Below are 26,632 nucleotides of genomic sequence, written 5' to 3'. Positions count from 1 at the left end.
GTCAATGTAATCGACTCATCCCGAAATTGATGGCTTTCTGCCACAATTTGAAATCATCACCAAAATAAAGGCGATGTGCAGGCAACATACTTCGTACACTGGACAAAATGATTGGCGGCACGTCATTCGTATTTACATTCTTAGCTCACATTCACTTAAAGTCGACTTTGCCTTTCAAAATGACGGTGTCGATGAAGTATCAGCTGATCACCGGCGTTGATGTAAAAGATTAACCCTTCTAACATGCTTTCTATTCTAGTACCTATAGCAGAAAGTATTAGTACTATAAGCAGTAATAGTAATAGATTTATATTTATTACGTGCTTTCAACGCATTTTTGATGGCAGATCTGTAGGCCCTGAGTGTATACCGTGCTTTATATATGTTTTTGTTTTGTATTTTCTATACTTTTCACAGTATCAGTTGGTAGGCAATTACCAGTAGTTTTATTTTGTGTATGTTGCACATATTTGTAAATTTTTCAATTTCAATTATGTATTTCCTTGTATGAGATTGGGATAACATCCAATGTTTCTCTTAATAAAGCAGCAATCCCATGAATGCAAGTCAACAAACCAGCCATGTATATATATATATATATATATATATATATATATATATATATATATATATCAGGTCATTCTATCATCTGTAATATCCAGATTTTAGGGAAGGAAAACGTGATGAAATATTATATTTTAATCGTGAATATTGTGTACATGTTTGTCTAAGACATTTTTTCATCTACTCGTATGCTTTTTAGTCCCATTAGTAAAAAACATTTTCGGTTTCGAAGTTTGCTGAAAGATTTAGAGCTACCACATTAGATAGAACAATCTTTTGTTTAATGGAATATGAACATTTGCAATCGAGTAAAGCGCGAATACGCAGTGCGTGTATTTACTTGGAAAACAAAAAAATGGCCAACCTGAAGTACAACAACAACACACACATGCATTCATCTTTGCACAGTTTTATCCATGCCCTCGTATGATATTTAATGCGTTTTGCTAAAGATTTTGTGTCTTAAGTTATTTCTTACTTCATATTACCTTTTCTTGTCCATTCCTCCTCCATTATCTTTTTCTAAGTCATTATTGCTTCTTTGAAGATCCGGTCTGTATGTTGTTCTGATATATAAACTCTATTCGTCCCTAGTTTTGTCGGTCTCTAGTATTTTCTTTTTTTTTAGAGAGAGAAAGATCAATATTATTTCCGCCTTAGCAATATTAATTTCTTATATATTAAGTGATCCATTAATGATGCAATCGACATATTGCCTCCCCCGAAATTTCTGGCCTTGTACAAAATTTGAAGTAATTATTTTCTTAGCTCTACAAGGCAGCGAACAGGCAGTTAAAAATGCTTAGTGACATTTTGTCTGTGTTTATGTTCCGAGTTCAAATTCCGCCGCGACTGACTGTGCCTTTCGTCTTTTAGTGTTGATTAAATAAGTACCAGCTGAGCACTGTGGTTGATGTTATCGACTTATCTTTTCCCTCGGAATTGCCGACCTTGTACCAAATTTCGAAATCAATATGTCTTTACTTGTAACTCTTTGTATATTTTAGCACTGCTGAATGTCATATACAATCTTTTGGGGTAATTTTTCCCTATAACCGTGTAATAAATTTTCTATGTAAAAATCGTTTTGTATATAATTATGCCACGTTCTATCTTCGCGGTGGAGCAATGCGCAGAAGAAATATGAAAAGCACTGTAGTACTATCATCTGGTTTTAGGCTTTAAATTGATTGTGTTAAGTTACTTGCGAACATTTTTGCTATTTGATTCAAATACTTTATTCCCCTGAAAGATGAGTTCACTTTTTCCAAAGTGGTGTTTTTTTCCTGCATGCTTTTATTGAAATGGTTTATAGATTTATAGAAACCTTTCTTTCCCTTCCAGAATGTTTTCTTCTTATTTTTATCAATCTTATATTAGCCTTTGCAAAAGGAAGCCTCTTTTTTATACTAAAACTTTCCAATTTGGCTAAAATATATCATTTCGTTCCTTTTCTTCTTTACAATATTCAATGCACATTCTCTCCGCTTCGTTTATTTTGTTGGTCTTTCTTATTCTCATTTTTTTTTTATTTTTCATCTTAAGAACAATTATTTGCTCCTTTGTTGACTAATGACAAATGAGACTGTTGTATTTTTAAATTTTATGTAACATTTCTTCCGACATATTTCAATAAGATTTCTTTAACGAGCATCTGACTACATTAAGATCAAACCAGGTGACCCTTGCTTAGATTTGATCACTCGGCATATTGATATTTGGATAGATTTTGTCTGTGGACAGAGTTTCTTACAAGGTCTTTATATTCTTTTCAGTTTTTGTGTGGAATTGCGTTTCATGTATAGTGTGGGGAAGAATGTATATTCTGTTTACTCCGAAAGGGACTTTCAGGATATTTCTTCTTTTAGTGTTGCTCATTTTTCTCTCTGGGTATATAATCTTATTTTGTTGTACTCACCAGGTCCGACGTATGACTTAATGAAATTCTCTTCGGCTACAAGCACGAACATTGACATATTGCCAGAGCCAGTATATATAAAATTACATTTTTTAATATATCTTACTTTGTTGAAGACAGCCCAGTAACGTGCGATTTGATGAGAATTTGGCTGGTATTCCTTTCTCGCAAACCGATTGACCATTTAGAGCAGTAGTTCTGAACCGGAGTCCATCAGTTCCTTAGGGGACCATAATAAGATTTTGTCGTTAAAATTTATTTGCTTGTACTTCTACAATATACGAAATATTTTAATTTTATTAATTCAATTCCTAATGATATTTAATTATAAAAATAAAATAAGATTTTTTATATACATCGAATGACTGCGAAGGTCCAGTACAGTAAAATAGAAATTGAAGGGTTCCATAGGCAAGAAATGATCGAGAACCACTAATTCAGAGTTTTAAACTCTTTGTCATTTATTTTGATTAGCGTTTTCGGTTGTGATGCATTCATTAGTTTGTTGATAATTATATGTTAAGTGTCGAGTTGCGCTTATTCTTTTGTATGAGGTTTTTTTTTCTGTTCTGTGATAGATAATTTTAAAGTTTATAATCAGATTCCTTACTTATATTGATTTATGCCTACATTTTGTCTTATATCTTCGATTTTCTTCTCAGTAACGGGTTCATCATTTCATAATGCCCATCTAAGTTGAATGAAATAGCATGATTTAATGTGCGCCTAGCACTAACTTGTATTGCTCTTTTGTTTATAATTCCTGCGTAGTTCTAATTGTAGAATTTCATCATTCTATGAGCGATAAAATACCGCTCTGTTAAATATTAGTGCAACTGTCCTCAAATCATAAGCGTGTTATACTCGTATTGCTATCTAATTCCAAATCAGCTCTGAAGGAGCAGAGCCATGATTGATTTCATTCCAGTCATGGCCTTCAAACTTTCATGTACAATATGTCTACTATATTGAAATTATTTCCAGTCTATATTTTCCACCGTCTTTCCACATTTTTAAGAGAGTGGAATATGAGTTCAAGACGTGACCGCTATATATAATAATATAACATATATTAAATATGGCACTTTAATATATTTTCGTATTTCTGTTTTACAGGTTTGGAGTGATGTCACATCTTTGACATTCAAACAGTTGGCTATCAGGAATACAGATATCGATGTATTGTTTGCGGCTCATGAACACGGGGATCGTCATCCGTTCGATGGAATCGGAGGAACGTTAGCTCACGCTTTCTTTCCTGAGTTTGGTGGTGACGCACATTTTGATGATTCCGAACCTTGGTCTGTTGACAGTTGGAAAGGTAACAATAGCTTTCCATTTTTGTCTTTTCGATCATTCTTCAATATTTTCTAACGATTATATTTTTCAAGGGATATTTTAAGCGTAATATACTTTAACACAGCTATTAAGACATAACGTTTTTCAAACAATATATCGTTATGGTAATATTCTTAACATAACGAGGCATTTCTTGGAAGTATCTTTCAAAATATTTCTATATAGAACTGTTTTGTATTTTAGCACCATATTTTTAATGTATGTTAACATAGCAATATTGCTTTAATCTAACAATTTTAACATATTTCAAAAACTGTTTAACATTTTTAACAACACATATCGTAATGCAAATTTAGAGTAATATAATGATTTTTTTAGCTCTTGGTATATTTTAACATATGTTAACCGAATAGTTTTAATATTTTTACCATAATAATTTCAGCAAAGTAATACAATTTTAACATACTTTAATATACTAAGCTTAAACTAATATTTGTAAGATGAATTTGGCAATATATCTTCTACACTTTTAACAAAATTTTAATAAAATACTTCGAAAATTATAACAATTTCTTCCCATATCATTTTAAGAAAGCAGTACGTTTTTAGCAAGGTACTATTAAATTAATGTTAACATAACATTCTATTTTTAAAATAGTTTTAACGCACTGCTACCTTATAATAATGCAGGGAAATGGTTATTTAAATTATTATTTAATGTAATATTTGCAACATGGTACTTTTAAAAAGACGGCATTTTCCATATAAGTTTTTCAACAAATTTGCATTATTATTTTAGCAAATTATATTTCAAAAGATTTAGAAATTTAATAAATTCGTTACCCATATTATATTTGGTAAATTTTACGTTAAATTAGACCAAGTGATATAGGCACATATAGATACTGCTACTGACAAACTGCTACCTATGTTTTATCTCTCTCTCTCTCTCTCTCTCTATATATATATATATATATATATATATATATATATATAAATGAAAAGGTGTATAAACAAACGACGTAACGTATACTGAATGTAAAAACGAACGGGAGACAAACAGAAAGTTCATAATTTTTTTATCAGTTATCGACTAATGGTACTGTTCAGTTTCGCACCTTTAACGATAAGATTGAGTGCTTCTCAATTGGTGGTGCCCGCAAAACATATTTTCTTGTGTAGAATTGGGACAAGAGCAGAACAAAACAAACAAAATGACACAGAGTGTGATTTAGAACAGTGGTCGATGACAAACAGTCGAACAGAATACGGCCTTTGAGGCAGGGAGACGAGAATAGTGGGTTACGTTTCGAACGTTTTGAAGGATGGAGAACGGAGAGACAGAACCTGCGACTGGTCAGCTTAGGGACCATTCTAAGAAAGGAAGAAAAAGAGAAACTGGCCGCTGGTCACATGACAGCAGCAGACAGAGGAGAATGACAGAAGGGAGAGGGAGAGAGAGGAGGAAGTAGAAATGTTAGGAATATAAGATGGAGAGAGAGGAGGAAGTAGAAATGCAAGGAATATAGGAGGGTGAGAGAGAAGAACTAGGCAGAAAGGCTAGAATAGAAGTGAAAAGGTGAGAGAAAGTAAAGGTGAAAGAATGAAGGCAAAAGAGAGATAGAGAGATAGAGAATCACATGGATATATAAAAACAAACTTGTTAACATAAATACTGTGTGTGTTGCATTGCATTACTTGACAAATGAAAAGTTGTATAAACAAACGATGTAACGTATGCTGAATGTAATAACGAACGGGAGACGAATTGAAAGTCCATAATTCTTCATCAGATATCGACCAATGGTACTGTTCAGTTTCGCACCTTTGAAGATAAGACTGAGTACTTCCCAATCGGCGGTGCCCGCAAAGGAAACAGTTTTCTTGCGTTGAATTTGGAACAAGAGCTAAACAGAACAAGCAAAACGACACAGAGTGTGATTTATGACAGTAAAATTGGTGGATAATTGATGAAGAATTATGGACTTTCTGTTTATCTTCCGTTCGGTTTTACATTCAGTATACTTTACGTCGTTTGTCTATATATTTTTCAATTATAATCATCAAGTAATGGAACGCAACACACACCGTATATATATATATATATATATATATATATATATATATATATATATATATATATAGTTTTAGGGAAAATAACCAATTATCAAGAACTCATCGATGAAAATCCACTATCACATATAGAAAAATTAATAATTAAAAGCACAATTTTTCTATCTTTATATAATAAGTATTTCATATTAATTCATTTGGTACTTATTGTTGGTTGAGATATATATCTAATTATTGTTCTACTTAAGATCTGACGAGTAGCTATATTTTTGAATAGAACTTATTTTCAATAATTTCAATTGATTTTAATCGATTTAAATTTCTTTTCTATTTGAAAATTGGTTATGAAACACGTATAATCTTTTTATTATATTTATCTTATGATATTTACTTTACTTTATATTATACTCATTTATTGTGCTTTTAATTATTAATTTTTCTATATGTGATAGTGGATTTTCATCGATGAGTTCTTGATAATTGGTTATTTTCCCTAAAACTATATATTTTATATATACTTTATCTATAAGGCTCAATTTAATTTTATTTTTTTATAAATTGATTTTAATTGAGTTTTTTGCCTGTAATTTTGGATTTTGTCCCTAATATTATTATATATATATATATATATATATATATATATATATATATATATATATATATATATATATATATATATAATATAGATTTAATCAAACGATTAAATTTGGTACTGAAAATGTATGAGGCACCAGAATTTGGTAGGGTGAAAACCATAAACAAAGTCAAGAGATTTGGTGAATAGAATTTGAAGAAAAGCAACAAAAATTCAATAGGTTGTAGCAGTACGTACGTTTCGTACAAACTTCATGTAGTGAGAATACTACATAAAATGTGCAATGAAAATATACTCCTCAGCTGCATAATGGAATTTCATTATAGAAAGTCATTTTGTAGATGTGTGCAAAAACAAGAGTAGGAGAAGAAGAAAATACCATGTTGACTGGGCTGCCATTCAACAATGTAGTCTGTTGAATGGCAGCCCAGTCAACATGGTATAACCTATTGAATTTTTGTTGTTTTTCTTCAAATAGATAGATAGATAAATAGATATATTTGTCAGTATGTATGTAAGGTGCTGGTGTTGACCACTACCACGAACGATATCATGTGGTTTCTTAAGCTTTGTTGACATTTTAATTCGGCTATGAACCCTTTTGTGGGATGGTCGTAGATGGACGTCTAGTCAGTGGTCCAATTTACATAGCGTCAACGGAGTGGATATATAAACGGAGCAAATTTAACTATTTCTTGTTGATTCAAAAAGCGATTAATAGACTCAATCGAATTTTTAACCTAATTGGGTTTATATCAGAGATGTCCACATGAATTAGACTAACCCCAGAGAAAGAAACATCCAATATATATTGATATATACACACACACATATATATATACTCTTTACTATTTTACTTGTTTCAGTCTTTTGACTGCTGGAGCACCGCCTTAAATAAAATGTTATCTGTGAGAAGTGGGATTCGAACCCACGCCCACATTCGTGGACCAGAACTTGAGTCTGGCGCCTTAGACCGCTTGGCCATCCTGATATATATATATTCTGTATTATGTATATATAAACTTTTTATTATAGCTGCAAAATTATCACAGAACTGTTGCTCAAATTTTCGCGTTCCTTTTCGTCAGACAGTTGTGATGAAAACCGAATTAAGATTATACACTTCTATATTTAAGAGATGAGGAATTATGTACATTATTTACATTATTTACATTTGACGGATATTTGTCCTCATCTCGTTTGTTGTTCGATTCCAGGCAGTGACCTGAATAATAATAATAATAATAATAATAATAATAATAATAATAATAATAACATCGAAAAATACAAGGTTCGAAATTTTCCAATGACACATGGTGGAGACTGGAGGGTATATCAACCGAAACATTGTGTTAACAACAAACAAGATGAGGACAAATATCCGTCAAATGTGAATAATGTAAATAGCGAAGTAAGATTGTTCAGGTACTTGAACTGTCCGACAAACAGGAAAGTGAAACTCCGAGTAACATTTCTGTGATAATTTTGCAGTACTATTTTTCCAACTTGTTTTGGACATGTGTGTGTGTGTGTGTGTGTGTGTGTGTGTGTGTGTGTATGTGTGTGTTTGTGTGTGTGTGTGTCCGTGTATGTGTGAAAGGAGACAACAAGATCCAGTGTAGTATTTCTCAGCCATCTTCTGGCGTCGTTTCTCTTATTTTTCATTTTTCAAAATTATATTCTCTGCTTTTCAGTATTGTCTGAATCAAAATTTGCATTCGAAATAATAAACATATAACACTGGAAATCTTTAGTTTTCTATATTAAGTTCATATAGATTATTTAGGATATTTTTATAATGCCGATCTAGTAATAAAGGAATGTTGATAGATTTTTAAATTTCAATAAAATATTTATTGTATTCATAGCTAATTATTTAACAGACTATATGCTACGTTTTACTTCAATATACAAAATGTTCAATAGAAAACCTAGCTATTGTAATTTATTTTTATCTCATGAAAATAGCAGTGAATGGGAATCCTATGAGTTTTTGTCTTCCTTTTACTTTGCCATTTATTGGAGCTGTGGAAAATTTCTTTAAAGGGCACAATGCAAATCATTTTCAATTTCTAATCTACTATGTAGCCTCGTTCCCATTTCCAACAGACTTAAAGAATCTGAATCACAAAGATATGTTGACACAAATGGAAGCAATAAAAATGCAACTTCCGTCCTGGATAGGAATCGCACATCAAGCATCAATCTTTTGTGATGCATTTCTAATCGAACATAATCCTTTGCTCCTAAAACATTCTTCAATTATAGAAATTCATCTTGACAGTCATAAGCAACTTTTCAAGTGACAATTTTAATGGATTTTACACTAAATCCATTTCCTCAACGGCTAAATAAATGTATTTTGCAGCAAATACGTATTGTTTTTAAATTTTGAAACTACTTGGCTTTCAACGTCACCATCAAAGCTTGATGACAATTTCTCAGATATTCTTTATATTGACTTTCCTTTTCCAGCTATCCAGTTTGCCCTCGGGGCATTCAATGAATCAATAAATTGTTTCATGTTTGTATTCCTTCCTTGCATCTGAAGATTCAATTTGTTCAGAGCCTCATAAATATGAAACAAATTGCCAGGGTGCATGATCTTTCCTCATCATTCAGCCAAGAAAATAATTCCGCCACACCCTGTACTTCAAAATATAGAATGAGTTCATCATATTCAGATTCAAATACACGTTTGGTTACATTTCTTCTCGAAAGACATTAAAATATTTTAATCGTATAGAAGTGGCTTCTTGTCCTGCTTTCCTCTCAAAGCTGAGAGTACATTATTTGACAAAAATCATGATTTGATCTTTTTAATCCAAATCCTTTTTCTAGTAACACAGAATCCATTATCTGACAATAGATAATACAATGATTGTCTTCTAATTTTGGAGCTAGCTTTTTTCGCGTAGACATTTCCCAACTCAGTGCTGCATCTTTACTGCACCGATAGATTTATTTCAAAGATATACAAGACAAAATCCTATTTAGATGACCCGAATTGAACATTTTAATCAAGTTTGAGCCACTGGGAATATGATGCCACATCAGTGAATGCATAATTTGATCTAAAAAAAAAAAAGAATCAAAATCCTTCACAATTTGAACTTGTACTATTCGAACACTACTATTTAGTATGGTAGTAAAACTGCTACAAGCTGTGTCTCTATGTTTCAATTCTGATTACAATTTCTACCATTTTGGAAGCACATGATTTGACTAAAATTTCTGTTTTATGCGATATTCTCTAACTTCTGTATTCTCAGTGTTACAATACGTGAAGCGTTAAGGATCTCTCGGGTCGGTTCTTGAAACTTCCTTGCTCATTTCAGTTTAAGCTTTTTCAGAGCATTTTCATAATATTCAAAAAGGCTATTGTTGTTGCCATTAGGTAGTGGATGAATATTCGGCAAATGCGGTTTTAAAAATTTGGATTTATAGAATCATTTGAAGAGCTATTTCTCTGTTTTAATGATGATCGATATAAACACATCTACAATGTTCTCTCTCTTTTTGATACTAATAATGGGCTCAAAATTCTGAGATCAAAAGAAAAGTAGCTAACTAAACTATAAATAGAATATTTCTATATAGATTTAAATGTAATAATTCTACTATTATACATGATCCGCAAGATTAGACTATATTAATTTTAATTCCAGTTCCTTCTTAGGCCATAAATTTTTTGCTAAACGGAGCTCAGCCCTCCTCGGTTGACACCTCGCGATATACATACTAATTGACTGAATCTTATTTTAATTTAATTGAAGCTGTTGCTAAGTTCTTGCAAGAAGAAATAATCGTATACATTCATTATTACATATTATACCTGTAATACAGTTATAATATGTAAGTTCAGTTTAGTTGACTACAAATTATTATTTATATTTGGTAGTGATGAAGGCGATGTTCCTACCTTAAGAGTCTGAAAAATACCTAAGAAATGTATACATACTTCTATCTCCAATACAAAGTCAGGTTTTTTTTTCTGAATATTATTATTTTTGTATATCTATTACAGTTGAACACTTTCGAGTATATAAACTGTACGCATGCAGAGATGGTATTTCCATTTTCTTTAAATTTTACTTGATCTCCGAAGGATCCTGTAGTTTTCCAAATTGTTGCATAGCTTACATATATACAAGGAAATAATGCTCTCATACTGTTCCCTGCAACCTACTGATGATGATATATTAATCATAATTTTTTATACAATTTCTCTTACAAATATCGATTCCAGGATACCTACACACACATACACATACGCACGTTTTTAATTTAGTGTATATATATTCCTTGCATTTCATTTTAATGTATATATTTACCTTATATTATATATGTGGGGGGGGGGGGCATTACCAAGTTATTTCATATATGTTATTTATATTCATTTATACATTATTTCTATGATAGTTAAATTTCTTTCTATTTCATATCCCTTTTTTAAAATTTTGCCCCAAACTATAACCAGTTAAATCCTTGAAATATCTGTATGTTCATAGGGTTATTGCATGTATGTACGCTCACTAATTTAACGGTTTGTCTGTCCAAAGCATTTTCATAAGTTTGTCCAAAACGTCCATCCCTGCTTCCAGATTTTTAGTTATCCCTTATTTCATATGATCTGAGAAATATAAATCTTACCTAGTTACTCACACGGTTGAAAAAAATTGGGATTATGTATCATATATGATGCATGGACGCCAAGGAAATATGTGTCACGTGATAAACAGTACAGGTAAAAGGTTAATCTAGGCGTTGGAGTAGCTGTGTGGTAAGTAGCTTGCTTACCAGCCACATGGTTCCGGGTTCAGTCCCACTGCGTGGCACCTTGGGCAGATGTCTTCTACTATAGCCTCGGGCAGACCAAAGCCTTGTGAGTGGATTTGGTAGACGGAAACTGAAAGAAGCCCATCGCATATATATATATATATATATATATATATATATATATATATATATGTGTGTGTATATATTTATATATGTGTGTATGTGTATATGTTTGTGTGTCTGTGTTTGTCCCCCCAACATCGCTTGACAACCGATGCTCGTGTGTTTACGTCCCCAAAACATAGCGGTTCGGCAAAAAGAGGCCGATAGAATAAGTACTAGGCTTAGGCTTTGAAAGAATAAGTCCTGGGTCGATTTGCTCGACAAAAGGCGGTGCTCCAGCATGGCCACAGTCAAATGACTGAAACAAGTAAAAGAGTAAAAGAACCTGTTTTCCTGATTTTAATGTTTTCTCTAGATACTATAGATTCTCAATTGTATGTCGCAATGTGAACGTATGTCTACATCATCCATGCATCATATATGTATTGCTTCACTAAGACGAAAAGTAACTGTTGAACTATTCTATTTCTAGGGGTTAATCTCTTTCAAGTGGCGGCGCATGAAATTGGTCACTCTCTCGGTTTGGCTCATTCTGATGTCAACGATGCTTTGATGGCACCGTTCTATCGAGGATATAAACCAAATTTTAAACTAAGCAGAGATGATATAGCTGCAGTACAAGAACTCTATGGTAGGTTCCTACGTATAACAATTGGAAATATTGGCCAGTATTTGTACCCACTCACACAACACATACACACACACACACACACACACACACACACACACACACACATGAATGCGCGCGCGCACACTCACACCCACATGCACGATCGGGCACACACAAACATACATACACTGACTTTCAATGTGCAATAAGTTATCATACTTTCATCTTCCTCTGCCAGGAAGATGAAAATTCAGTGAAAGACGACGACGATGACGTTGATGACAAAGAGGTTCATGATGGTTATTTTCTTTTTATTTTGCTTCTGTTATCTACAGGAAGTCGGTCAGATTCGCGGTTTTACCCGCGCCCTCCCGACCCATTGCCGACACAGGGCCGAATGAGTGGACCTCCTATTTGCCATGACGCTTCTATAGATGCCATTACCAAGTTACCTGATGATGCCACATATGTCTTTAAAGGTAAATACTCAAATTATTATTATTATTATTATTATTATTATTATTATTATTATTATTATTATTATTATTATTATTATTATTACTTAGGAAGCGAGCTGGCAGAATCGTTAGCGCACCGGACGAAATGTTTAGTGGTATTTCGCCTGTTGCTAGGTTCTCAGTTCAAATTCCGCCAAGGTCGACTTTGCCTTTCATACTTTCGAGGTCGATAGATTAAGTACTAGTGAAACACTGGGGTCGATGTAATCAACTAGTCCCCTCCCCCAAGATTTCAGGCCTTGTGCCTTTAGCAAAAAGGATTATTATTATTGTTGTTGTTGTTATTATTATTATCATCATTATTATTGTACTACTATGACAACTAATAAAGATTTACATTATTGAACACAAGAAATAAACTTACAGATTAGAATTAATCCACACATTTCTTACTCTCTAAAAACAAAATCTATCCTTTATACCCCAATAAGTTTGCAACTAACTTCTACCGAAATGCTGAATTTGTTTTAAATGTTATGAACAAATCTATTCTTATCAGATAACACAAGCTAGCCACAAAAGACAAAAACTGAACAAAACCCATTGGCTAATCGATTCGTTCCTGCAAGCCCCTATATAACGGAAACGTTTACCCCATTTTCTCCAAGTTGCATTTACCTACTTACTGAGAACCTATACTTCATTACAGAAGTTTGTGTTATAGACCATGAAATACTTTGCCACACCACCGTCACACTTCACACATGTGGCTCGTATCCACCGATAGATGTAGACATCAAATGACAAGGGAAACATAAAGACATCACCTTCATTGTAAAAGAGTATCTTCAAAAATATTAACTTATTTAAATATTTTATATGAAAATTGTTCATATGCTTTTCTTTTCTTTTCTTCATCTACATAGCCTTTGCATATGAAATAAGTGTTTATAAAGACGTATGCTCTTCCATACACACTACATACATGTAGGTCTATGACATGACGTAGTGGTTAGTATATTCGACTCACGATCATAGAGTCGAGGTTCTATTCCTGGAGTGAGCGATGTACTGTTACCTTGAGCAAGGCACTTATTTTCCCGTTACTCCAGTCTAGTCAGCTGAAATTTTTAGCAGTCAAGTGCCAGTGCAACTCCCTCCATCTGTAATAATTTTGATGTTCTGCTGCGCCAGATGTAAGAGGGCCAAGAGGATATATATGTCTGATCGCAAATACACAGTAAAATAAAATATTTTACGAAAGAATGGTGCATGATACGAAGTCAAAATCACGATTGACGGAGATAAAAATATAATATAAGACAATATATATACAACATATATATTATATATAAACGTATATTATATAGTTAACAAATCCAGTAGCGACAGAATATAGATATGTTTGTGTGTGTATGTGCATGTAAATAAATAAATAAATAAATATATATATATATATATATATATATATATATATATATATATATATATATATATATATATATATATATATATATATAGGAGTGGCTGTGTGGTAAGTAACTTGCTTACCAACCACATGGTTCCGGGTTCAGACCCACTGCGTGGCACCTTGGGCAATTGTCTACTACTTTAGTCTCGGGCCGACCAAATCCTTGTGAGTGGATTTGGTAGACGGAAACTGAAAGAACCCCGTCGTATATATGTATATGTATATATATGCGTGTTTGTGTCTGTGTTTGTCCACCCCCACCCCCCAGCATCGCTTGACAACCGATGCTGGTGTGTTTACGTCCTCGTAATTTAACGGTTCGGCAAAAGAGACCGATAGTATAAGTACTAGGCTTACAAAGAAAAAGTCCTGGGGTCGATTTGTTCGACTAAAGGGGTGCTCCAGCATGGCTGCAGTCAAATGACTGAAACAAGTAAGAGTAAAAAGAGTAAAAAGAGTATATATGCAAAATATGGGGGTTTAGTCACACAGGTGAGCTAAACGATTAGGTACGCTACGTAAATACTGTAACGGATTACTAGGGCTCCAAGATTATAGCCGAGACGGTAGTTATGGAGCCATTGCAGATTTCCGATATAGCGAATATATGATTGTTAAGGAGGAAACAAACGATAAGGCAAGTCAAACATCTCAATTCATATACATTGTTATTATTGGAAAAGATTCAATGACTTACAGCTGTTTCTAGGATGACAGAATATCCCATACTCTGGCTTAATGGCTAGTGTGTTGGACTCGTGACCGTAAGATTCTAGCACTGGGTGAAGCGTTGTGTTATTGAGCAATACATTTCCTTTCACGTTGCTACAGAGCACTGACAAAAAGCAGGCGATGCTGTAATCAACCGGCGTCCCATCAGTGAGGAATATGTATACTTGTGCCAAAGACACAGGGAAACCGGTCCTATAGTCCTTCCTGACTGATATGGAGTAACCCGTGTGTGTGTGTGTGTGTGTGTGTACTACATAGCACAGATGAATGGAGTTCCTACCGTGATTATTCCGTACTTTCTGAAGTATTCTATATCTAGTATTCCATTACCCAATATGACTCGGTATAACCACCACCTATTTCTCCTTCTCTTGCTAGCTTATCATTATCATCACTATCATCATCGTATTCATCAACAGTAACATCACCATCACCACTTTCAATTTTATTGCTATGTACACAAACACGAGACTGATAATTATCATAAGTTTTCTCCTTAACGTCTTCATCATAATCGCGATCATTCAGATCATCATCACCACGGTTATCATCGTCATTGCCATTATCATAGTTATCAATATAACAACGACAGCTGCAGCAATAGCAACAACAACAACAACAACAACAACACCAACAACAACAACCTGTACTGCCACCATCGTTTATCATCACCATTATCGTTACTATCGATATTAGCTTTGTTGTCTCTGTCGTCGACCTCGGTGAGGTCATCATCAATGTGATATGTTATTAAGCCAGTAGCCAGAGTTATTGAGCTAACGTGTTAGATTTAATTCGTTACGTGACAATCTTAGGTCTCTTATTAATGTAAAGCAAACTATGGACACTAAGTACATTCGGTGATTTTTAATATATTTCAGGAGATAAATATTATCGATTGTCAGGAACAGGAATTGATGTAGGATATCCGAGAAAAATTGAATGGGACTGGTTCGGTGTCACTGGTCCTATTGACGCAGCCCTTACCTGGGATAATAGCTACACATTTATATTTAAGGTAAGCATCATCTAACAGCCCTCCTACATATTGCTCATCATTTGATATTGTGTTTCAGAAATGTATACCTTTGTTTAAAACGTTGGTTCTCAATCTCCTCGATATTGTGGCCCGCTGGAGGCCAAATAGAAAAAAAGGAATTATTGTCACATTTTTAAAAAAGCTGTTGAAAATATAGAAGAAAAATTTAGAAAACGTTCTCTTTGCTTAGTTTTGTCAATTAGGCATGTATTCAATGTGATTACAAGTTACAAGATTAAGACAATCTGTACTAACGCTTGAGTTAGTATTGATTTTGCAAGAATTTAACTATTTAGTATTCAGATAACTCAGTGAAATGTAATGCTTATTTATTCATATTGTTTCGATGGTGCAATTGTTTAATTTCTAAATGGCAGTGTAGGATAGGTGTGAGAGACCGGATCTTGCCAGTTCAAACATAAAACAGGTGGAATATCTATGTACGATATGGACAGATTACAGGCTAAAAGTTTAAATTATGACTACAAAAATTTACGAAACCCTAAAATGCCCCTATCTGGCACTTTGGTGTGCTATAGAACACCTTTTTGCGAACCACAGTTGTAAGGTATTCATGAGGAACTTACCCCTTTCTGGAAGAAATCTCAAAACATGTTGATTACAGACTATTTTAAAAACTCATTAAATATCAGTTTATATTTTTATTTCTTACTTTGATATTTGTAATTACATTTTCACTACAAATGCAATTATAAATTTTCATATATCTAATTAACAATTTTTTTAATGTGCTCAATATTAGATTAGAACTAATTCAATATGGCCTCCAAAATGTAAACAAAAATTCCTCCTTCTTTGTTGAGTACATAGGATAGCAAACGCTAGCTGCAGATTCTGGTTGTTACCCATAGATGCAATATGTCTGCACTTCTATACTGCATGTGAGAGAGCTGAACATAAGCTTGCGACATCGAAAATACAGTAGATATAGATAGATATAGCTAAAATATATGTGCCAGAACATCAAAGAGTGCTTATGACTAGAATAGAAGGTGCTTTACATAGACTATTTTGATGACTCCACTCATTGTAAAAGTGAAGTTGACCGATACGTCATATATACGATATATTCCTTCAGGTTCGGATTTGCACAACTTAGAGCAACTTTACAAATAAATTCTGTTGAAAGTCAGTGCCACCAACAAAATTTGACGAATTGGAATTGAATAGTTTCTGGTCCCGGAGAGCCGGCGTCTTTCAAACTTGAAATAGACTGTGAAATTTGTTTTTAATTAGAGGTGCAGCTGTTAGTCAAGTTACTGTTCTGGCGCTCTGGATCTCGTATCAGTATATAGATTGAATCCCTCTCTTACAGGATCTATTGAACATTCATACAATCCACCTACTGTAAAGTTTCTTTAGGCATCTTGGTATTCTTAATACATTCTGATAGATCCAAACGTGAATATATATTCACACATGCTTTCTCATCGGACAACACCTCCCTCACATGCATGAGGTATTTACAAACACCCGATTCACCAGTGTAAGGGGACTTTGAGATATGTGATGTTTCGATATTGTGTGTCTCTTCAGTCGAAGCTATCCCGCTAGTTCATTGAATCTAGACAAAGCAAGAGTTTTGTTTATAGGAATTAGTAGACAAACTAGTTGCAGGTGCATGCTGATGTCTATCAACCTCAGTAATTCATGGGCTGGCTGCAAAATAAGTTCTGGCACGTGAATATCACACGGGTATTGCTTTTCGTCATCGAAGAAATTCAGCGTGATAGCTTTGACTGAAGAGACACATAACGATGTTGAAACACCACGGTATCTTGAAGTCTTATTCCGATGAATCGTATGTATTGTAAACGCACGCCGTTGAAAGGGAAGGGATATTCTCCGATAACGAAAAACAAAAGCAATCAGGTATTCAGATTCGAATCTGCCAGAATATATTAAGAATTATACTTTAGTTTCTCATTGACCAATGTGCACCTCATAGAATATTGTGCAGGCATTTCCTACAAGTACACACATAAGCTGAAAAGGAATGTATGTGTTGTCTTCAACAGCAACTCTCCTTCAGAAACACAATGTTGCTTTGATCAAAGAAGTACAATATGGACTTAGATATACAACACCGGGAAATAGCTAGTTATGGTCATACTGGAAAACATTTTTACCATAAGAATGCTTAGAGCTGAAAACTGGAACATATCTTTACCATAAATATGGTCATTCACCCTGCTAAATGTGACTACCAAATCTTTCTGAAATCACCTCAACATCTTGAAGGGAACGTCATTTATCATAGATCTGCACCATCAATGCTGACCTGGGGTTAAATAACAAAACAAACGCATACTCTCTCTCTCTTTCTCTCTCACGTGAACATTTATTATGAAAACATTCACCTATGTAGAAACATAAAATCTGCTGATAATCAGTAAATATGAGTTTATTCATACAGCAAACAAACTAATAAATAGATAAGGTAATTCGCGGTATCAAACAGTTCATTATCGTCGCTTCACTGCTGATAACAATAACACACGTATATCAAACATTATTTTAAAATATTATTTGCTCACAACTCCACCGCCTAGGTCCATCTCTCTCAATCCATTTCAACTAAAACACTGAAGAGATCTAACGATATATATACTCTTTGATCATTTCATATGTAAATCATAATTTGCTGTATATATATATATATATATATATATATATATAATGTTATTTTACTTTTTATTTCAATAGGGTGATGAATATTGGAAGTTTGACCACATGAAAGCAGTCAGTGGATATCCACGTAAAATACGCGATGGCTTCAAGGGAGTGCCGGATAATATAGACGCAGCTTTTGTATGGGGTGGAAACGGAAAGACTTATTTTATTAAAGGTATATTATTTCCGAACTACGGTGACTGAATAAGTTAATCATATTTAGGAATAAGGGTGTTAAATAGAAAACAACCAGAAATATATAACTGCAATATCAACGTTTTATCCAATCTAGAGATTTATGCACTGTTCAGAACACCTATTCGAGGAATTTCCCGTTATCGACCTAATAATTACAAAGGTGTCGTCTACACAAAACCGTATCTCTCTTTCTCTCTCTCTCTCTCTCTCTCTCTGCCACCTGTCTATTTTAAAACACTGACTGCATAGTTAAGAAGTTCGCTTCGTATACATGTTGCTTCGGGTTTAACACCACTGCCCCATTTAGTACTGCGGGCAACTCATTCTACCATGGTATAGCAAAATTCGATGAAAAGTAACTTAAAAGCCCAATATATATATATATATATATATATATATATATATATATATATATATATATATTTAGGTGTGTGTGTGTGTGTGTGTTATATCGTCAGTAGTTCATATATCCGAAAAAGAAGCACACATTAAAACAGTAATATATTTTAAGAAGTTAAAAGTTATGGCCGGTCATAGGGATCATTGTTTTCACACCTATACTGCTGAGCACTTTATGGTGCAAGACCAGTGGTCACACTCTGACCGACCATAACTTCCAATATATAACTTCCTAAAATATATTACCTAATGCTTTGGAGTGTGTTTCATTTTTTTTTTTTTTTTTTTTTTGGATATATGAACTACAGACAATTCATTACACACCACTGTTCGCAGAGTATTTTACAAAAGGCCGCCAAGTGGATTGTCTTCTATAGCTGTACTGGAGGCTGTGCGCCGCTACATAAGTACGAAAGCTACAATCTCTCGGATACTCTGGAGTTATATTAGTAGCCATTGAGTTTGTCGAGTCACCAATACTGCGAAGCGCTTTGTAGGTGCGCGACTGGTAATCACTTTATGACCGGTCATAAATTTTTACTTTTTAATAAAGATATATATATATTTGACAATCGATAAACTTTAAATGCAAAAACATTATATTGAATGCTCTTAAAGACACATGACTCTTATTCCAATTCCCACGCCTTTTGTGGCTGTTTACCTGTTTACACAAAGACCATTTAAGAATGAAGACATTTCACCGTATGTTTTATTGCTTACAAAATATACTATAGAATGTTAATTCTGTCAGTTTAATTAAACTTAGTAATCATAAGCATTATTTAAACAGTTACCATTCAATTTATAATTTTAAAAATCGAAGTAAACTGAGCGGAAGTTGTGACAGTGACATCTCATAATATTATAGAAAAAGTGAAATCCGTCACCATGATGAGCTCACATACACCTTTATTTATCCTGATGTCTTAAATATTACAGAGATGACAGCTGGAGTACACCGTTCCAACATTGTTGTACCCAGCACCAAAGAGTACTGAGAAAGCAATTCAGTGACTTGCTATATCTACATCATATCTTTATGGGAATATTCGACGAAAGATATACAGATCTTTAAAAATATTCGCAAATTCCATTTTGTGCCTACTATCTGTTACGATTCCTGATAAACGTAATTGTTTTAAATTGGTATATAACTGTATCTAGAGTTTTCCTATTATCTAAAATGTATGTTCTTTATACTGGATATTGTGCAGATTGTTTCAATGAAATTAGACTTCACTGTCGTCACTTCTGGTTTGTTTACTTTCACTTCCTTATTACGCGCCTAAAGTGCATTGTGTAACCCCACCTCCAGACGTCTAAAGAAATCCAGATGTATTTTATACATCAATGGCTATCTCTCTGGTTGTCTGTTTATATATATATATATATATATATATATATATATATATATATATATATATATATATATGGAGAGTTCGGGGCGAGAGAGAAAGAGAGAGAGAGAAAGAGCTGCAGATGTGGCTGTGTCAGAAGCTTATTCCCAACAATGTGGTTTCGGTTTCAGTCTCGCTGCATATTACTTTAGGCAAGTATTTTCCACTATGGATCTAACCGACCAAAGCCCTGCGTAGGATTCCCATAATTAAAACGCATATTTCTTTTAAAGTTTTACAAGAACCAAGATATTGGGTGAAGTACCAAACTGGGATCCTTTCTGTTCAGCTGCTACTTTTCAGTTTCTTCGATATTTGTTCTAATTGATTTCATATTTGATGTATTGGAGTAGTGTCGAATGGTAATCATTGATCAATAATAAGGATTACAAAGTTTACAATTTTGGGATAATTTTAGCCAAGCGAATGCCACAAACATATAAGTATCTATTTTTATAGTAACAAACCAAGCTGATACCAAGCTGCTTACCTACATGGTTGTTTTATGCTTATTAAATGCTTAAAACACCGGGTATGAAGTGTTCGTGAGATGTGCTGAAATTAATAGCTAAATAGGCCTTGAATCACGCACCAATTTTGTGGGGTGGGTGCATAATCGTATGAATTCCTGTGTGTAGAATACAAATTCACAAAACTTTTCTGATAATTCCAAAAAATACAAAAGTTCTGAGTTAAATGGTGTACATAAAGCAGAATTCCGTCAATATTTCCTTTGTCTACAGTTGACAACACTGCCGGACGCTCAAAATGACAGCTTCTAAACCCGGTTTTCTGACTGGGTAAAAACTATCTCTAACTTTTTAAAAGTCTTTTCTGGATCCAGTGTAGAAAATGACATCATTACACCAAATTCTAAAAAAACTTAAACTTTAAAATTTCCACAGGAGTAGCCAGACAGAAAAGATTCCAAAACTATTGTTATGCCTTTCTTTATCTTACTCCCCTCCCTCTCCCTTTCTCTCCCTCTCTCATATCTATTTGTGTCTTTGCGCGCGTGTGTATGTGAGATGGAAGTTCATATTCAAGAAGATGGCTATTTAAAGAAGTTTCTGTAACGCTTCTGTAACGTTTCTGTTTGTTTCAGTTAAACATGATTTATTAATAAATAACATTTAGCAAAGTTAAATGTAACGGGTAATACAATAAACCGCTAACATTCAACTAATAATCCAACTTCCAACCAAATCAGCTACAAATGCTATATAATGTAAAACTATGATGTCTCTGAATATTTATTTAAACATTTGCTTGTAATTAAAGTTGGAATTGCTAGAGACCTCAACTGCTTTTAAAATATTGCAGATTTTCAAAGTAAATTTGAAATAAAATAGTGAAATAAAATAGAAGCATTGACAGAATGACAGTTTACTTTTTCTCTTATATTTCAGTATTTTGGAGTTAATATCTCTTTGGAAGAGACACTGAATTGATATATTTTGCACAGACTGGATCTTTTCTATTGCTGTCACAGTTTTCAACTCTATTTTGCTCCAATTGTTTTCAAAGTTTGTGTACTGATGTAGTTTTGCATGCTAATCATGGAAAGGAAATTCGTTTTTGCAATAAATTAATGATTAAAAAGTTAATAGATTTTAAAGTGTCCGATTTTTCGGTAATTTTAGCCAATCGAAAGCCAAAGACATATTGGTGCCTGTTTCCATAGTAACATGCCAAGGTATAGTCTGCTTAAAATTCCAACCACGTGTTTGTATTGTGTTTACTTGTCTATTTTCTTTGACAAGTGACTATTTTCTAAACGTTTGCACTACCACATTTTTGTCATTTTGACCTGTTTTTTTTTTTTATATATATATACCACCTGGTATTTTCAGTTGCTGTCCTGTCACTATATCATTTTCATAATTTTTCACGCTAAATAAAAGTATGACCGCAGTCAACTTGTTTAACCTTTGGAATATGATGGAGAAATTGAAAACAGAGGAGGATGCAGTTCTATATACCTGAAAGAAAACTATGTACAAAAAGACACTATATGAACAAGAAGATGCTTTGTGGTAAAATTTACTGGTGGTGTTCCCGAAATGGAAACAACGAGTGTGTGTCTGTCAGCAAAGATACGTGGTTGTAAGGTGGCACCCTTCCTCTTAAGACTGTACTGCTGTTTTTCCATTATTCATGGGTCCGGTTTTGTATTGAAGAACTGGAGATGAGCCACTGTACAGCTGTTGATTACAGCAGCTATGTTCGCGGAATATGTGCTCCGAAAAGCAGTCCAAATGGGAAAATTATTGAGAGAGACGGTACAGTCTTCTCAAAATGTAAATAATAACGGAGAAAGTGTGCTTACTACCTAAGCAGTGTTTTCGAAGGAGTGTGTTGTGAGACCAGACATATTTTCTCTTTGAATTTTTACTCGAAATTGTTTACGTAGACTGAACTGCAGTTTGTATTTTTCTTTTTAATTTTTGTAATTCAACGTAGTTTGTATTTTTGTAATTTTTTGCCCCCCCCCCCCCAAGAAATCATTGAGGAAGATTTCCTTTTTATATACTTTACATGCCTGTTCCAACATTTCACATGACTTTATGCATTAAGGCTTATTAAGACTTCAAGACTTCTTACAGGCTTGCCGTCGTAATGTTTTCATAGACAGCAATCACGCACAAAATGCCAGCTTCCAAATCTTTTTTCTGATTGGGTAAAAATGATCAGACTATAAACCTCTGTAACGTTTTTCTACATTTTTTTTCTGGAACAAGCGAATAACAAGATCCGATTCAGTATGAAAAATTACAACTGTATACCAACTTTGAAAATTTTCACTTGATTTTAAAGATTTCAAGATCTGTGACAGGAACAGAAAAAAATATCTCTGCCATCAATAAATGAATGCTAATAAAAGAAACTTTAAACTCAATATTTTAAAATTTGACTTTTGTTTCTATTTGTCAAATAAACAGGTCAGCTTTATTGGAGATGGGCTAAATATGGAGTAGATTTTGGTTATCCAAAGCAGCTGAACGTCTGGGTTAACCTTCCCTCCCGTGTTACCGCGGTGTTCAAATGGCAAAATGGAAAAACCTACTTCTTCAAAGATGACACCTACTATAGATTCAATGACAAAAACTTTAGAGTAAGTAAAGATTTATTATATTTGTGATATTTGTATAAAAAATAATAAAAAAGGATAATGTTGTAATTGTAACTTATTGGTAGGTTTTCATGCAATACTTTTTGTATGAATGTATTATAATAATTATTATATGTTATTAGTAAAATTAATGAATACTGGTTGACATGAAATATACATGCAGTTGAATATGCAATATGTTTTGATGGCACTCATATCTATTTACTGTAGAATAGTGAGGGACTCTCCCTTCGGAGACGACGTATGAATGTTCATCTTTTCGCTGAACAACATCATCAAATGTTTGTGCCGTACATTAGCTCACTCTCTTCATCAAATCGACATTGCCTGAACAATTGTACAGTGTACCACGCATCAGGTTTCGAAGTGACTGCAGATAAACGTGTTTTGCTCAAGAACACAACACACCACTCAGTCTAGGAATTGAAACCATGATGTCATGATCGTGTGTGCAACACCCTAACCCTCTGGAACAATAATGTTTTATTTATTAAAGAATAATTATCTGGTGATATTCTTTCAACTTTTGTCTCATCCGGCAATGACAAACACCATATATATATATATATATATATATATATATATATATATATATATATAGTCTCACACACATATGTATGCATATGCACATAATTATATATATATGCATAGAAGCATACATTTGTGTATAATACATACATATATAAGCATATATACACGTTATCCGTGTATATATAATTTAATCAGTTAATTCCAATCTCCTCAGAAATACCAGGATTTGTGTGTAAATTAGAAATAATTATTTAATACCACAATTAACAAAGACAATAAGAGATAAAATAAATTGATTGGAAATTCATTTGATCATCAGACAAAAGATCTTGCATTTATTTGGGCATTTCATATTCAGCGTTAAAATCCAACTGAGGTCAACTTTGGTTTTAATCTCTCAGCAGTCAAGAAAAAAAAGGACCAGTCAAATAATACAATCAATGTCATTGACTAGCCCCTTACCTCCAAATTCCTGGCCTTGTGCCTAAAATGAAAATAATTAGGTACAAGCATGGCTGTGTTGTAAGAAGCTTCCTTTCCAATTACCTTGCTTTGGGTTCAGTCTCACTGCATGGCACTTTGGACAAGTGTCCTCTACTATAACACTGGGCTAACCAAAGCCTTGTGAGTAGATTTGATTGACAGAAACTGAAAGAAGCTCATCTCATTTGTATATGTGTGTTTGTCTTACACCGTCACTTGACAGCTGGTGTCAGTTTTCTTATGCACCCATAACTTAGTAGTTTGGCAAAGGAAAGTCCTTGAAACTACAATTACTGAGGTTTATATGTTTGACTCTACACTTGAAAGTTGATATGTGTGACTAAACACTTGAATGCAGTGCCCTAGCATGGCCTCAGTGCAATGGCTGAAACAAGTAAAGGATAAAAGATAAATTGATAAACAATGGAAGAGAATGGATTAGCAGAATCACTAATATGTCATGTAATAGATTTCATTGTAATATTTATTCTGGGATTTTTACTTTCACCTAGGTGAACATTGCTACTCATCACTCTGGAGTTGATTAAATAAAATACAAATCGAGTGCTTGAATTAAATTAATCAACTAACTTGCCACACCAAAAAACAAAAAAAAAAGAAATGCATTGATTGTTTGGTACCTAAATTAATAACAATAACCAAGAGGAGGTCAAAATAATTTATTAGCATTACTTGAAGTGGGGAGGGTTTGAGAACCATTCTGCTAAACCAGTGGTTCCTACCTGGGGTCCATATGGCACTTGGGGGTCCATATAAGATTTTGTTGAAATTTGTGCAATAAACTGCTTATATATCTACAATGTGGATGCGCAATGGCCCAGTTGTTAGGGCAGCGGACTCGCAGTTTCGATTCTCAGACTAGGCGTTGTGAGTGTTTATTGAGCGAAAACACCAAAAGCTCCACGATGCTCCGGCAGGGGGTGGTGGCGAATCCTGCTGTATTCTTTCACCACAACTTTCTCTCTCTCTTACTTCCTGTAATTCAAAGGGTCAGCCTTGTTACACTGTGTCATGATGAATATCTCCGAGAACTACGTTAAGTGCATACGTATCTGTGGAGTACTCAGCCACTTGCACGTTAATTTCACGAGCAGGCTGTTCCGTTGATCGGATCAACTAGAGCCCACGACGTCGTAAGTGATGGAGTGCCAACAACAATACATCTACAATACACAAGATATTTTAATTTTTTTATAAAATTCCTAATAACATTCAATCATAAAAACGCATTAATACTTTATATACATTGAATGGCTAAATTAAAATATGAATCAAAGAGATCCATAAGCAAATGAAGGTTGAGAACCTCCGTGTCAAACTATGAAATTATGAAGTACATAATATACAATCTGAAATAAACTAAAAAAACTATTTTCTCCTTTTTATTCTTGGTATTTCAGGTTGATGAAGGCTACCCACGTAAAGTCAGTACTTGGTGGTTAGGATGCAATGACGACACACAAAATCAAATGCACCACAACGTGCATTCAATCATCACTGCTCATCCAAGTATTCTAAATCCGCCACGGACTCGGAAACCCCCAAGAGGTAGTCAAGACGAAAATGAAAATATGCAAACGAAATTACAAATTACACAGAATGAGGCATACCGAACAAATTGTCACATCACTTTATTGCTAACTACTTTTTTTACAATAGTGTTCTTTCTAAGGCAATGATGTTGCAGAGGAAATAACTTCAAATTAAACAACAAAATAAAATCGAACAAAAGAAAAAATATTTAAAAGATAAGGATAATAATTATAATACTATATAATTATTATTGATATTAAATAAAAATTATAACTATAATAATTTTTAAAACAAAAAAGATAATATTAATGCTAATGATAATATTAATGATAACAATATTAGTGGTGGTGATGGTGATTATAATGATGATGAAGGTGATGAAGATGATATTATTAATTATAAAATCATAATTATAATATTAAAATTTACGATATATTAAAAGAAAAAAGAAAAAAATTACACAAACATTTTAGGCCTGAAAATGCTCTCTCATAGAGAGCATGATGTTATGAAGCCAAAAAAACAAACGTGAAAATTAAGAAAATTATTTCACCAAAATGCAAAAAATTATATATATAT

At 33.5% G+C, this 26,632-nt stretch overlaps 1 protein-coding gene and 1 non-coding gene across 2 annotated transcripts; one reads left to right on the top strand and one right to left on the bottom strand.

The window, feature by feature from the left end:
• Positions 1 to 164: 164 nt before the first annotated feature.
• Positions 165 to 26,258, top strand: LOC106869299 (uncharacterized). The gene is made up of 8 exons (XM_089348820.1): positions 165 to 221; positions 3,599 to 3,803; positions 11,824 to 11,982; positions 12,297 to 12,440; positions 15,504 to 15,640; positions 18,389 to 18,530; positions 23,295 to 23,467; positions 25,921 to 26,258. The coding sequence occupies exons 1-8, from the start codon at positions 180 to 182 to the stop codon at positions 26,197 to 26,199; spliced, it is 1,281 nt and encodes a 426-aa protein (XP_089204946.1). The 5' UTR covers positions 165 to 179; the 3' UTR covers positions 26,200 to 26,258.
• On the bottom strand, positions 7,353 to 7,440 carry Trnal-caa (transfer RNA leucine (anticodon CAA)). Its single transcript has one exon. It is a non-coding gene; the product is annotated as a tRNA-Leu (tRNA).
• Positions 26,259 to 26,632: the final 374 nt, after the last annotated feature.

The sequence above is a fragment of the Octopus bimaculoides genome, chromosome 3 (genome assembly GCF_046866305.1).
Source record: "Octopus bimaculoides isolate indiv1 chromosome 3, ASM4686630v1, whole genome shotgun sequence".
Lineage (NCBI taxonomy): Eukaryota > Metazoa > Mollusca > Cephalopoda > Octopoda > Octopodidae > Octopus > Octopus bimaculoides.
The sequence above is the reverse complement of the archived record's forward strand: the minus strand, read 5'-3'. Positions and strand labels throughout refer to the sequence as shown.

Excerpts from the sequence above, each read along its gene's own strand:
- LOC106869299 (XM_089348820.1), top strand. The coding sequence starts at position 180 with ATGACGGTGTCGATGAAGTATCAGCTGATCACCGGCGTTGAT. Across the intron at positions 222-3,598 it reads AGCTGATCACCGGCGTTGAT|GTTTGGAGTGATGTCACATC; the intron begins GTAAAAGATTAA and ends TCTGTTTTACAG. Across the intron at positions 11,983-12,296 it reads TGCAGTACAAGAACTCTATG|GAAGTCGGTCAGATTCGCGG; the intron begins GTAGGTTCCTAC and ends TGTTATCTACAG.